The sequence below is a fragment of the Serinus canaria genome, chromosome 11 (genome assembly GCF_022539315.1).
Source record: "Serinus canaria isolate serCan28SL12 chromosome 11, serCan2020, whole genome shotgun sequence".
NCBI lineage: Eukaryota > Metazoa > Chordata > Aves > Passeriformes > Fringillidae > Serinus > Serinus canaria.
In genome coordinates, this window is record NC_066325.1 from 16,556,548 (window position 1) to 16,570,113 (window position 13,566).

The 13,566-nt window shown below is 41.5% G+C and overlaps 2 protein-coding genes across 4 annotated transcripts in view; both read right to left on the reverse strand.

Annotated features, from left to right (window-relative positions):
* The window catches only part of SDR42E1 (short chain dehydrogenase/reductase family 42E, member 1), a 1,031,186-nt gene that overhangs the window by 78,561 nt on the left and 939,059 nt on the right, over positions 1–13,566 (reverse strand). The gene's annotated exons all lie outside the window — the stretch shown is intronic.
* Positions 2,385–10,132, reverse strand: MPHOSPH6 (M-phase phosphoprotein 6). The gene is made up of 5 exons (XM_030227464.2): positions 9,999–10,132; positions 6,467–6,579; positions 4,839–4,929; positions 3,785–3,882; positions 2,385–3,339 (listed from the first exon to the last, which is right to left on the reverse strand). The coding sequence occupies exons 1-5, from the start codon at positions 10,047–10,049 to the stop codon at positions 3,180–3,182; spliced, it is 513 nt and encodes a 170-aa protein (XP_030083324.1). The 5' UTR covers positions 10,050–10,132; the 3' UTR covers positions 2,385–3,179.

A 13,566-nucleotide genomic window follows, 5' to 3' on the forward strand; every position in this document is an offset into this window, starting at 1 on the left:
CACACACAGGCAATGCCCAATGGCAACGACAGCCACCCGTGGTTGGAGCATTGCCCAATGGAGAGTCTCATCAGAGAACAAGACAGAGCACAAGAAACATGGTTCAAACTCTACAGGAACACTGAGCATCCTGCCCCTCCCCAAGAGCCAAAGTTTAATCAGCTCAAGCATTACTAAATTCACACTGGATGGCTCACTTCAGTTGGACTCTGGTCCTGGGCTTTTTAAGATCCAATACTAAGCAAAATAGAAGCAAAAGAGAAACATCAGCAAGAAAGACAAAGTTGTTCAATACTTCCATATTTTCAAGCCCAGCAGTTATTACAAGATAAGCACCACCAGCCTGCCAAAGGGAGGGACCAAACTTCACATGGCAAGGGACAGACAGACATGAGCTGTCAGTGAGCACCACCTACAACCACACTTCAGGGTCACAGGCACGAACACTTCTGGTGTCTGGTAACACTTAGCCAGTTTCCAGTTTTCTGTAACAAAACCACTACTTACCCACCTTGCTCCTGTTTTCAAAGAAGAAATACTTTTCATTTAGAAACATGACCACCTGGGAAAGGGCTACAGCTTAGGAGCTTGTGCATAAAATGTACTGGAGCCTGTGTCAGAGCCAAGAAAGCCTGAATCAATGCAGGTTTGCTTTATGAATATTTCACTGCTATGCTTACACCTCTGTCAAGAGTAGTTCAAGCATAGATTTTATACAGCAGAATGTTTCTACCGCAGGTAGGAAGCTCGAGTCAGACTTAAATCCATCCATAAATATATTTATACCACTGGAAATGCAGACAGGTATTTCAGAACATCCCACCATGTCTGCTTGTAACTCTGTACTTAAAGTACATTTTAAAAGTCACACAGGGCTGAGTTTTGGTTTTGTCTTGCTCACAATAACACACTATGGATGGTGCTTTTAAAGGCACATTTTGCAAATGTGCCATGAATAAAAGATTGTGCTAAAAATAAGTAGCTGGTCTTACTGTAGCACTGAGCCACCAGCTGAATGTGAACAGCAAAGCTCCCAGATTTAAAGACAATAAACTAAAATCTACCTTTTCCTCACAGTTTGTTCAACTTATCTGTTGAAACAGAACCAACCTTCCTCTGTCCCAATTCCAAAACTGTGGATTTTCTAGGAAGCTGTTTAGCTTCTCATGTGCTTATCCATGTACTGTGCCACTCTCATGTCCAGCTATCCCTCAGGGAATGACATGAAATTAAGGAGGCAGAATGCCCTTTGATGAGAATTACTCCCCACTGGACTGAACAGAACCCTGCAATGCAGGAGAGATCTCTGCAGAACACTGAAAAAGGAAGACTACACATAGAATTCATTTCAGCCACTGCTGTTACCAAAATAACCCAAAAGCTTCTTTACATGGCACCACTGGACACTTCCCCAACCCACAGTCTCAGGACATGCAATTGCAGTGACATCTCCTGGTTGGTGGTGGTTCACCAGAACACACCTCACACCTCAATTATTCAGCACAGCTATGCAGAAATTCACTCTCCATTCAAGAAATCCATTCAGAGGAATCATTTTCCTACTAATAAGCAAGAAGAATAATGGGATGTATTCCAAGTTTTTCTTGTGATGACCAACAATAAATCATTTCATAGCCCAGGTCACATCTTCCATGGGAAGAAAAATGTCTTGCCATCATTAACTCCTTTTCAGCTAGCAGTAATATATGATCAGGTTTTAAGTAATTGAACCAGTAGCATTTAATTAGCTCTGAAAAACTATTTCAGATCATGAATCACAGCCTTTCCACCTGCACAAAGTTCCCTTACTAGGTTAAAAGTATATTTCTCTTTTCATGTGTGATCCATCTTGAATATCTAATTAGGTGCTCCTGATATACGGATCATAGTTCATGTATCACAAGCAAAATACAGCAGACACAGTGTGTCCTTCCTTAAATAATTGAGTTTCACATCTTGCTTTACTGAGCTCTTAAAAAAAGACCAAAAAAAAGCCTCGTGCCCATGGCAAAATGGCCACTCCTCACTTCAATCAACAAACTCCTTTCTGCAGAGAGCCAGCATTAAGGATGAGTAGCTTGGACATCCTGAGGAAATGTAGCAATAGCAATATTTCTTGTTGAAAGGCCGTACACAAAGAATGGCAATGATTTTAGACAAGAACACACTGAGGTTTTTCAAAAGACCCAGAGCACCAAGTGACCAAAGAGAATGGTGTTTCTACCCTAATACTACTTCAGATGGCTTCATCACATGCTAGATAAATCAATGCATTCAGCTAAATGTTGGGGACATCTGTGGCCAGAACAAAAAAGGATGAATATCCTTGTATCAGACTGTATTAAGCATAATTTTTTTACACTAAATAAACTAATCCACAATCATTAACACAAAACCCCACAGTTTTTATTCTGCTTTCAAGTACGTTTCTGAAACTGTTATTATGCTTTTATGACAAGACTTACATAATTATAAGATTGGATTTTTTTGCTGAAAAAGAGGCAAAATTAGCAAATTTCTTTTGGAAGGCAGAAACTAAGATTCACAATCTGCTCAGATGTCAAACTGTAAACGTCGCCCAATATTTGGCTTGCTGTATAAAAAAAAGTTTCACTACAAAATCCTCTATTTTTAAATAAACTTTATAAAAAATAAAATTCAATAAAGTGGATTTTATTTCTCTGTTCTTCTCCCATCTTATTTTAAGCACAGTAGAAAAGATCACAAACCAAGCATGTTTCTGCTGACTTTTTTCAATTTGAAGAGAGTGCAGGTTTCATTTTCATAATAAAGCAAGCAGTGAAAGCTGAACTGCCTTACTGAATTGGACACAGCTCATCTTTACTCCAAATACTTCTTTCAGATGTTATCCTAAATTGTAAATAATGTTGCTTTTGATTGCATGCAGCACTCAATTTAACTATGCAGAACATTTAAAGAGACTGATGGGATGAGTGCCCCACTCATGAAAAGCTGCTGAGAGAGGAAAGGATGTACAACATCCATTACATAAACACCCACTTTGGAAGTGTCTGTCCTGTGGATGGTAGAAATTTCAATGAGAACAGAACAGATTTACAAATCCACCCTTTACATTAAATAGCAAAAACTCCAAATAATCTCCAGTTCTTGGTACTCTGGAAGGCATTAGGTAACAAGCTCCACTTGTGCAGCTGACATTAATCCTGAGGTTTTAAGAACATTTTCTTAGCTCTTTTACTAGGTCTTGTGTTACTATTCCCTTCTTCAACTTCATCATCTTCATCATCATCCTTGAGTACACGTTGGTCCCTTTTTCTCAAAAATTTCTTCCCTATTGTTCCCACTAATGTTTCATATCTGTAGAGAGAATTAAAAAAATTACACCTTCAACTAAAATCGTGGTGCATATCCTAAACATAATCAACAATTCAAGTGGTGTAAAAAACCTGGTCATTAAAAGCTTGAGGAAGCACAAGTACTGCATGACTTATTACATTATTATTCATTCTGATAGTTTCAATTTGTTACCTGCTGGTAACAAGGAGGGAATTAGCATGGAATACCTGGATATCAAAGGGCAGAAAACCCCTACAAGTGATGGAGAATTTACCCCCAAATGTGATGGATAATCAAGTGAATATACACCAGCACTCCTGGAAAATCAATCTGGTACAGTTCCATATCTAATTGTGGGCTTTTTTGATTTTGTTTGTTTCCTTTTTGGGTTTTATTTCCCCACACATAACACAGTAACATACCATATTACTAGCTAGTACTGATTATGTCATAAAATGTAACTTACCTTCTGGCCATTTCTTCATCTGACACATCAGCCTCCATTTTATCATCCTCTTCAATTTTTTCCTCCTTGCACTTAGAATTCATTTGGATCATTAACTTCTGAAAATGAAGTGAGAAACAGCTTAAGCATGTAACCATGACACAATGACAACAGTGCTGAAATTCACTGGTAGAAGAGCATAAGAGGCAAGAATCAAATTCAGTAATTATTTTCTGTTCCTGGTTAGGCTAGAGCCCATCATTATGAAAACTTATGAAGAAAAGGCAACAGAGACAGTGTTTTCAGGGTATTGTACTACTCAAACATCCTAAAGGGTTCTCCAAACATCTCCAGGAGACCAGATCATAATTAATTTTTCATTGTGATGCTAGCACACAGACCTTGAAACGGTTTTGTTAAAAAGAATGAATATCTTCAAGGATTTACAGTAAAAGCCATGAAGCAATCATAAGCTCAGTCACAGGGACAGCAAGTTCAAAGTAACTAAAAGAATTCTCCAGTAAATTACCTTAGATGGCCTTCTGCAAATCTCTTAGTCTTTACACCTCCATCTTCCTGCTTCAGGTTCAGTGCTAACCTTTTCATTACTGTTCCTGTGTCATCATCCCTATCAGCATGAATGATGCCAGTAAGAAATTAAAGACTCTTGCCCAGCATTTTTACTTTGGAACTCTAAGCCCTTATTGATACAAGTAAGTGTTGAATAAATACAGTTGAATGTTTGTAGATTGGAGTGTTCATTCTATGTTGGGAGGAAAAGTGAGCTTTTGTTTTGGTGAGCAGCGTGTGGGATGGCTTCCTCACTTCAGGGAGGGAAAATCTGCAGGGGTCATGCAATTACTGACCAACAACACGGGGAGATAAAAAGATTCTATTTACCAGATGCTGCATTGATCAACATTTAGGGTTGAATGATGGAGTTGCTGGACATGGGAGGATTTATGAAAGGTGCTGCAAAGGCCAATAAGGCCACAGTGTAAACATTCAAATCCCCATCCCCAAGAGCTTCAATCCTAATGTGAGACAAGCTCAAAGCAGGACACTGAAATGGTACCTCAATTTCAGGATTGAATCCTTTGAAGGACATTCTGCCATAAACGAGATCCTCACATCGCAGAAAGCTTCTCTCTTCTATTATACAGCTCCTGAAACCCCAAACCCAGCATTTTGTCAAACCATGCACTTTAAAATAATCAAATTAAACAAATGCAAAAAGGATGTGCTGTCTTCAATAAACAAAACCACAGTGTATTTTAAACCATCAACTACTTTCTGCTCAATTGCCCTGATAAATCTTTCAGTACAAGGAACTTGGAGTGCAAAGGAATCCTTTTTGCCAGTAAAGCTGTGCCAGTCCACGAGCAAAATTAACTCTTCAGACAAAAAGCACTCTTTGCTGGTATGGTTCTGCCTACATTAATACTTTTGCCAGAATAAAAATACCACATAAATATAACTCCCCAGGTGGCACTACTATACCAGCAAAAGCTTCTAATTAATTTTTCATTGTGCTGTTAGACCTGGCATTAGTTGAATCTGTCAGGGTATAAAACACTGTGTCACTCTCTGTTCAGCAGACATATTTCCCCCTTCTTCCTCTTTTTTTTCTTCTTTTAATGAGCATGGAGCGAGAAAAGAAACATGACCCTGAGGTATTCATAATACATGTGTCAGATAAAATACTTTGGTGGATTGTTCCATCCTTTTCCTCACACATATGTACCTGTTCCCTCATCCTCTTCATCTCCCATGTAAATCAAATGATCACAGAACTTAGGCTGAAGAGATTGAGCTCATTGCCAAGCCTCAAGGCAGTATCAGTCACACATGTGCCATGAACAGCAGAGGTCCAGCTAACCTGTCCCCAAAAGACTTCCCATGATGAAGAATCCAGTGTCTCCTCAGGCATTCTACTCCAGAGCTTCAATAGCCCTATTGTAACAAAAGTTCTCCCAATGTCCAGCTTGAACACTTCTTGCTGCAACTGAAGCTCAAATACCTTTCTGTCATATCCACCAAGAGTAATGGAAAAGAGTTTATCAATGGCCTTATTCAGCTACAGTTAATTCCTTGGGTCCCAGCTTTTTCAAAACTATGTATGTTCTCCCTCAGTGGAATTTTTTTTCACTTTAGAAAGGATGAAACCCAAGCAATTTCAAAAGTAGTTCTCCTGCTATTTAAGGCACCTTTCTAAAGAGCAGGACACTTTTTACCTTATTAGCTAAGGCTTCCTTTATTTTTGCCATTATCTCTCCTATTTCAAAACCAGAATTTGAAAGGAGCTGGACACAAGAGGACAGAACTGTCCTGAATCAACTTAACCATGTGTCTGGAGCTGAATTTACTAACACAAGGTTTCAAACTTTGTCTCTAATGAAGGGAAAAAGCAGCAATGAATGAAGTGGACCCTGACTGAAAGAAACTAATTACATGCATCTAGAAGAACATGTGAGTGAAAGAAAACAACACACACAAGAATTGAAAGTAGGTCAAACTACTAGGCAACATCAATAACAGCCCTAAAAAAATAATAAAAAAAGTTGTAACACCAGTCTGTCACTATTTTTGCTTCTGTTAACTGGTTATTTATCATACTTATCTTACAGGAAAATGTATTAATATGCTATTTCCATTTCAAAACAATCCAATGACGATAAGAAGTACAAAAGATTACAAGCTTACTCTTTTTCCTTTAGATCTGGTACATCAAGATACCAGTGTTCTTCACTAATTATCTTCTTTTCTTCTTCCTCTAGTTGTTTTTTAGTTTGTGAATCCAAACCCCTTTGCATGAACTACAAAGAAAAACACAAACACACAGCTTCAGTTTTCTGCATTGTGAGTATCTTATGAACATGCAGTAATTACATGATAGCAATTATCCATTACATAATGTTTAGCAGTTGATATAAAGTAAATGTTTCTTGTGACTCTTTTTTTCCTCTGAGTTTGGTCAAAGTTTGTGCAAACAGACAATGGAAAATTAAAACAGCTGCTGATCACAGCTACCTACTGAAAGTTAACAGTCAGTCCCACCCGTACTTACATATAAAGAAACAGACCTGTCCTGGCTAGTTTTGATGGACTGGAGTTGTCACAATTCCCTAATTTTACTCAGGTTTTTCTAATGTTTCAGTAAAGGCCAGAAAGAAGATAATGGTGTTGAAGTTATTGCTGCACATCTGGAACCAACTCCACCCATACAAACAGCACTGGAGCTCAGAGCTGGAGGTGGGTCATACCAGGCTGGCCCTTTTTTGAAACATCTGTATTTTCAACCATCCTCTTCTCAGATTTAATGAACTGGATTGTGTTTGTAGCTCTGAAGGCACAAACCTGTCTTTGGAAGTGGAAAAATGCGAGACACTGAAACCAGACTATGAAGAAAACTCCTCTGTATCCAGCTGTGCTAAAGGAAGATGTTCCCAACTCTTCAGTTCTCACTGACCCACCAAAGTACTGGTCCAGCACTGTATTTAAGGACATGCTAGCCCTCTGCAGGAACAGTCTGCCAAAAGAGCTGAGACCAAGAATGAAGTTCAGGACAAGACTGCTATTTTTTCCTAACACAAGGACACTCCTGTCACTTGCTTCCTTGGTGATAACCTCTGTCAGAGGATGGGAACAGGCAGGTAGGAACAGTAACCTCTCAACAGCTGGGAGTAGAAGAAGACATCTGTCACAGCCTATAAAAAACTGCTGAGAGCACTGAACTACAGACCTGAGGCCTGTGAAACAGCATTTTAATTTCCAGTTGTCTTAAGTCAGGTGCCTGAACTGAGGGACAATTAAGTCTAAACAATGACAATGAAACATGCTGGGAAAAACCAGAACTCTTCAAAATTTTATGGTGATAATCCATATAGTCCCACCTCCCCTAAAAGTTGGGACCTTCCTGAGGATCTACAGAAAGTGTTTGGATAACTGTACCTGTCAGAGGTCTACATTTATACCAAGATAACTCCCAGACAGAGGCAAGTCTAACAGTACAGTTACAGTCCACACACAGTCCTGTAAAAATATATAGGTGATATAGGTGTGCAATGTATGTATTATAAACAACCCACACATCTCTTCAGTCTTTACAAAATGCCCAACCAAACCAAACTCAGAAGTACAAGCCAACAGAGCTAGTGTTTAATTTTCTTTTTCTATTTGCATCCACTGTACAAGATCTTTAATGAAAGAAAAATTGACTTCTGTTTTCTGAGTCGATTCAGAATATGTCAAAGCTTTCCAATTAAAATTACAGTATCTTCTTGAGGAAAATAAGTGAATCTATCATGTGGAAAAACATATTGCTCAAGGAAATTGGTTAGCCAGTCGAAAATCTCAACACAAGAAATTCTGCTACAAGAACCCAATTAAATAATCATTTCACACTCCATTTTAAAGATTATGTTCCCGAAGATTACTACAGGAAAAACCTAGATAGAAATTATGTGATCAGGTTTCTCTCGAATGTAAACACACACTGAAGAATTAAAAATATACCAGTTGGTGTAGGCACAGAATGTGTAAGTCAGTAACTGTGGAGCTGTTTGGGTGAGTTTCCCCAAGCTATGAAACCTGGATCAAATGCTGCAGGATCTAAAAGTGTGTCTCCATGTGGGCCAGTATTTACTGCAAATGGTCCTTCCAGCACCACCAACCACACCTCTGGGTCACATCTGGGTGCCACTGCACCCACCTGCTGGATTCTGCTAATACTTTGGATCACTACCTGCAGAGGCAGCTGCTAAAGGCTTAATTAAAACACTTGTAAACAGGAAGCTCTGCAGAAACAAAGTGCTAAATGTAAGATCTGTGTATGACCTTTTCAAAACCTACTGATCTCTTCAAAGCTGGTTATTACTGCCTGGACTGTGAACCTGCAAATGTCATGGCAGCATATTCACATGGCTGGTTCTCCATGGCCTTCCAGAGAAAAACAATCCAAAAACCTGCTTTTGAAATCTGACAAACAACTGAAAGAAAAATTTCATTTTAAAAGTGTATTATATAAAAATAAGAAAAAATAATGATGCTGCCATCCAGGTTATGGGAGTCTGACTGTATCACACATTGCTGGCTGACTCAGTTCTACACCTACTGCCTTAAGAGAGTGAGGCAAGATGTATTTTGTTCCCTCTGTGTACAAGTTTTAGATTTAGAAGCATGTGTTAATTAGGGTAAATATTCCATCATCCAACTGTAGAAGAGTGCACTTTATGTGAAAAATTGAACTGAAGTCAGCTAACTCTTTTCAGCCAGAATGTGAAATATAAGCCCATATACGTGGGGAAAAAATGGCTACATAAAACACCACAAGCAAGAAGCCACAAAGGCCCCATCATGTTCAGTTAAAAAATTGAATATTAACATTAAAAAAAAAAATAAATAAGGTCCTCAGCTTTTCCTGGTTGTTTTCCAGCAATAAAGGACCATCAATCAGAGAACGTACCCTACTGAATTAGGAGTTGTAGTACATGGTGTGAAGCAGAATCCATTAACCAGTGAGCAGAGACTAATTTCACTGGTGACACGAGATTCACAATTCCAAGGGTAGTAAGCACATCGGGATGTTGCTAAAATCCCTGGCTTTTACGAGTTGGGAAAGCTGGTTAATACTGGATGCTAATCCCCATTCAGGCTGGGATTTCCTTAGCCAGCAATGTAAGCAGGGGTTATAAATGGACACCCCAAAACTTTCTTTTCTCAATACTAAAAGCCCCACCCCCAAGCAAAGCAAACAGCATTGACTATTTTCATTTCAATGTGCCGTTGAAATATTTTTATTTAAACCCACGACAAACAACCCAGCAGCAGAGGAGCGAGGTGGAAGAAAGCACTCCCAAAAGGTGCGCTGGAGGCCAGGCTTTTGCTGGAACCACGAGGCTGCTCTCCCGCACCGAACCCTGCAGTTCGTAACCCCCGCGTTCGAGCAGCTCGGTGCCGGCATCAGTGATCTCTAACTGGGGCAGCAGCCCAGCAAGGGGGCCGGGGAGAGGCCCATGGATAAACCCATCATTTTATCCGGAGCGTGGGTGGCCGGCGATGGGCACGGCAATGCCCCACACCGGGGCTCCGGGACGGCCGCGTGTGCCCGGGACACGCAGCCCGGCCGCGCCTCACAGCGCCGGGCCCCGCTCGCCATCGGTACCCGGGCCGGCTGCCCCCGCTTCCACCCCCCCCCGCAGGCCTCAGGCTCGCCCTCCCCTCCTTCCCCCGTCACCTTCATGCGCAGCAGGTTCTTGGACAGCTTGGTTTTCACCTCCCCGGCCATGGCGGCCCGCAGGCCGCGGCGGATCCCCGCGCTCGCGTAGCGCCGATGCCGCGCACGCCGCGAGAGGAGCGGGGCGAGGCGGCGGCGCGGCTCCACCCTCCGGCCGGGGGCGGCCGCGGCCACGGCACTCTGCCCGCAGCAGCCTGGCTACGGCGCCCTGGCCACGGCCCGGGAGCCGCCGGGCCCCGGGGGGTATGCTGGTGATGCAAAACCAGCGATAGAAATAAACTTTACGGCTGTGCCGGGTGAGGGAGATCGGGGGTGTGAGCAGCACATAAATCCGCTTCGGTATGAAATGGTAAATCAGCCTGTGAACCTGCCACGCTTTACCCATGCTTGTGTGTTGTGCAGTACTGCCGGCTTACAGCTTCATCCAGAATTTTCTGGTATTTCAAAAAGAGTATAAAATACTTTTCACACTGGCATTTGGAGACTGCTTGACTTCCTAACTGTTTATTTTTTTACAATCAGCACTAACTTTTACTAAAAAAAAAAAAAAAATCACAAAATGGTCAGATGTGATTAAAACTGGAAAGCACACAAATTCAAAGATATTACAAAAAGCCTCAAAGCTTTGTTAGTCCTGAATTGTGATTTGTGAATTCGATGTTTGCAGCACTGGTGTTGGACTGCCCTGCTGGGCACTGGGAGCTGAGGAGGAAATCCTGATAGGGAATTGCTAGCTGACTCCCAGTCAGAAGCATGTACCACAATTTCTCTATATATCCTCATAAATCAGATTTCTGATGGCTGTTTTGACATTTGGCACATAAACTGGGTGATAAAGCAATAAGAGTGAGAGTTCAGTGTTCAAAACTTTAATGAACTGGTGTGCTCCAAAAGACAATTTAGGGAGAAAAGTTCCCGTATATGCAAGATGTAGGTCAAAGCTTGAAGAACTCTGTAAAGATTTATGGTCTAATAGACTCCACAGAAAGGTATAATGAAGGACAAAACCTGATTGCAGTGGGAAAGGAGGGAGAATTATCCACATCCAGGCATCCTTATTACACATTTAAGCTCAGTGGACTAAAATGACCACAAATGCCAATGAAACATGGAGCCACAAATGCTTCAAGGCAAAGTCATAACACTGCGTGAAAATATTTAATTTTCCTATAGGGAAGGCACCTTCATTCCCAGGCTCTGTAAATGAGTTGAAGCTGCTCTGAAGTTCAAGGCCCCAGTGAGAAAGTCACATTGTGAGTGTGGCAGCTAAACTGTTTTGCTCCTTCTCTGTTCCCTTTCTCATTAACAGCTATCATCCCTTCCCAACAAAAGAAGGCTGGGAAGAAATTTGCCATTTTCTGAATACAAATGTTCATCAAAGAATGAATATGCTTGAATTTTAGTGAGCAAACCAATAGGGGAAAGCTGTTAATTAATGTAATGGCAGAGTACAGCCAGAATCTGTCCATTTTTGTTGTTTTGTTCTATTTGCCGTGCATTTTAATAATGCATTTACTTTTTGTTGATCATTGCAAATCAGAGCCCTGTGTTTAATTGCGTGACCTTCAACATCAGGGCTTTTCTGAGCAGTTTTGGTTCATTTACAGTCCAGGAATGTCCTTTGAATGATTTCTTCTAAACACTGTGCTCTCCTCAGCGCTTCTGCAGCCACTGAGCTGTGGTAGTGCCTGGCTTTGCTTGGTGGCCTTTCCAAGAGCTGTTTCAGTCCCTCCATCCTGCAGAGCATCCCAGCTCAACAATTCCTCAGCAGACTCTGCTCACAGCCTGTTAGGGATTCGGGCACTGCACATAACAGCTCCTCTCTGCCTTTGTTGAGAAGGACCATCCTGCCCCCAATTCTCTGGCAGCTGCATTCTAATAATTTACATCACCATGCACTGTCTAACTGGGATGGGGAGAGTGCAAGGGGTTTTTACCTCACCTAACCATGAAGATTATTCCTGGTGCTCCCTGCTCCCTACTGCACCCCGTGTCTTGGTGCTGCACCCCAGGCTTGCACAGAGTTTCTGTCACTGTTGGCTCGTCAGCTAAATACCTGCCTTGATACAGGCAGGGAGAAGCATTTTGCAGTAAAAGCAGTATAGGTTCTGTGATGTTTATTTAGAAAAGTGGAGATTGTAAAAAGGCTGCCAGAGAATGTGATCTATTTTGGCAGTAAAAAAGCCCAAAGGAAATTTTTGGGTTGCATCTCCCATCACTTGAATTGGATGGGGAGGTTATAGATAACAATCAGCTGCCTTGTGGACCAGATTATACTGTCTGGTAAATGGGAAGACACTCCATTGATTGCAGGAGAAATTTTTATGATTTACTGGTGGTGGTGGAGGTAACTCAGAGAAGAATCCAGCCCTGTGAATACGCCTGCTTGTGAAGTGGAGTGAGGGTGAGGAGAGTTAGGAGAGAAAAAGAAGCTCTCTATGTTTAGAGAAGAATCGAGGGTCATTGTAAATGACAATTAGACTCTCTCCCACAGCTGAGTGCTTCACAGCAGCTCCATTTTCAACCTGGAAATCAATTTCTTCTTCAAAACAAAAATACTCAGGAAATAACTTGGGGGAAAGGAGTTCCATTTCATCAAAGATTGTACATTAAACAAGCAGATAAAAGATTTTTCTTCCTAGGAAATGTGGTCCCTTCTCCCTCTAGTAATTACTGAAGTCAAATCAAAGTTGTCATTAACATTATTTAAGGAGTAATCTCTCTTGGAGCAACACATGTGGCAGCTGTGAAGTAATTTCACGCCAATGGGATCTAATTTGAGAGAACTCGTGGCTTACTTTTCCCATAACCTTTTATTTATTCATAATATCGTAGTAGTGTGATTTTAGTGCAAAACGGGTATCTCAAACCTTACAGCAACCTATCAGTTGATTTGATTTCTTATGAGCTGCCTTTGAATTCCAAGGCAGCTTTTTACAGCTCTCCGAATACCTGCAGCCTTTTTCCCCTCCTTGCAAATATCAGGATTCTTAAACTATGACAGACGAGTCATTAATTTGTGTCAAACTCCTCCACTGTGTTTTAAGTAAGGACATTATGTGTTTTTCTCTATGAATGAGGAAAAGAAAATGCGAAGTGGAGCTGCCTGAGGTCTGTTTGCAAACCTGAAGGGAAGGTGTGAAGTGCTGCGTGCACTGGGGCTGGGAGTGATCGGGAAAGCAGCTTTGTCCCCTGTGCTCCCCACGGAGAGAGTGTGAAATCCTCCACGTGGCAGAGGTGGCGTTCTCATGTGCAGAACTCGTTTTTCATCTCTCCTGCTCCCACCCTGCTCTGAGCCGCTAATGCATGCGGTGCACTGACAGCTGCTGAGGTGCTGGGTGCCAGGGATTTGTTACAATATTCATCACCTCTGACTCTGTGCTCCTGTACAGCTCGTGCTGCTCATCCTCGCCTCATCCACGGAGGATACGGGGTAGCTCCAGCTCTCCTTAGCCCTCTTTTGGTATTTTGCTTTTCTGGCATTGACACCGGTTTAGGTGGCATTTTGTAGCCGTGTATCTGAGCAACTTAAGCCCCATTGTGCACCAACCATACTGCTTGTAGTTAT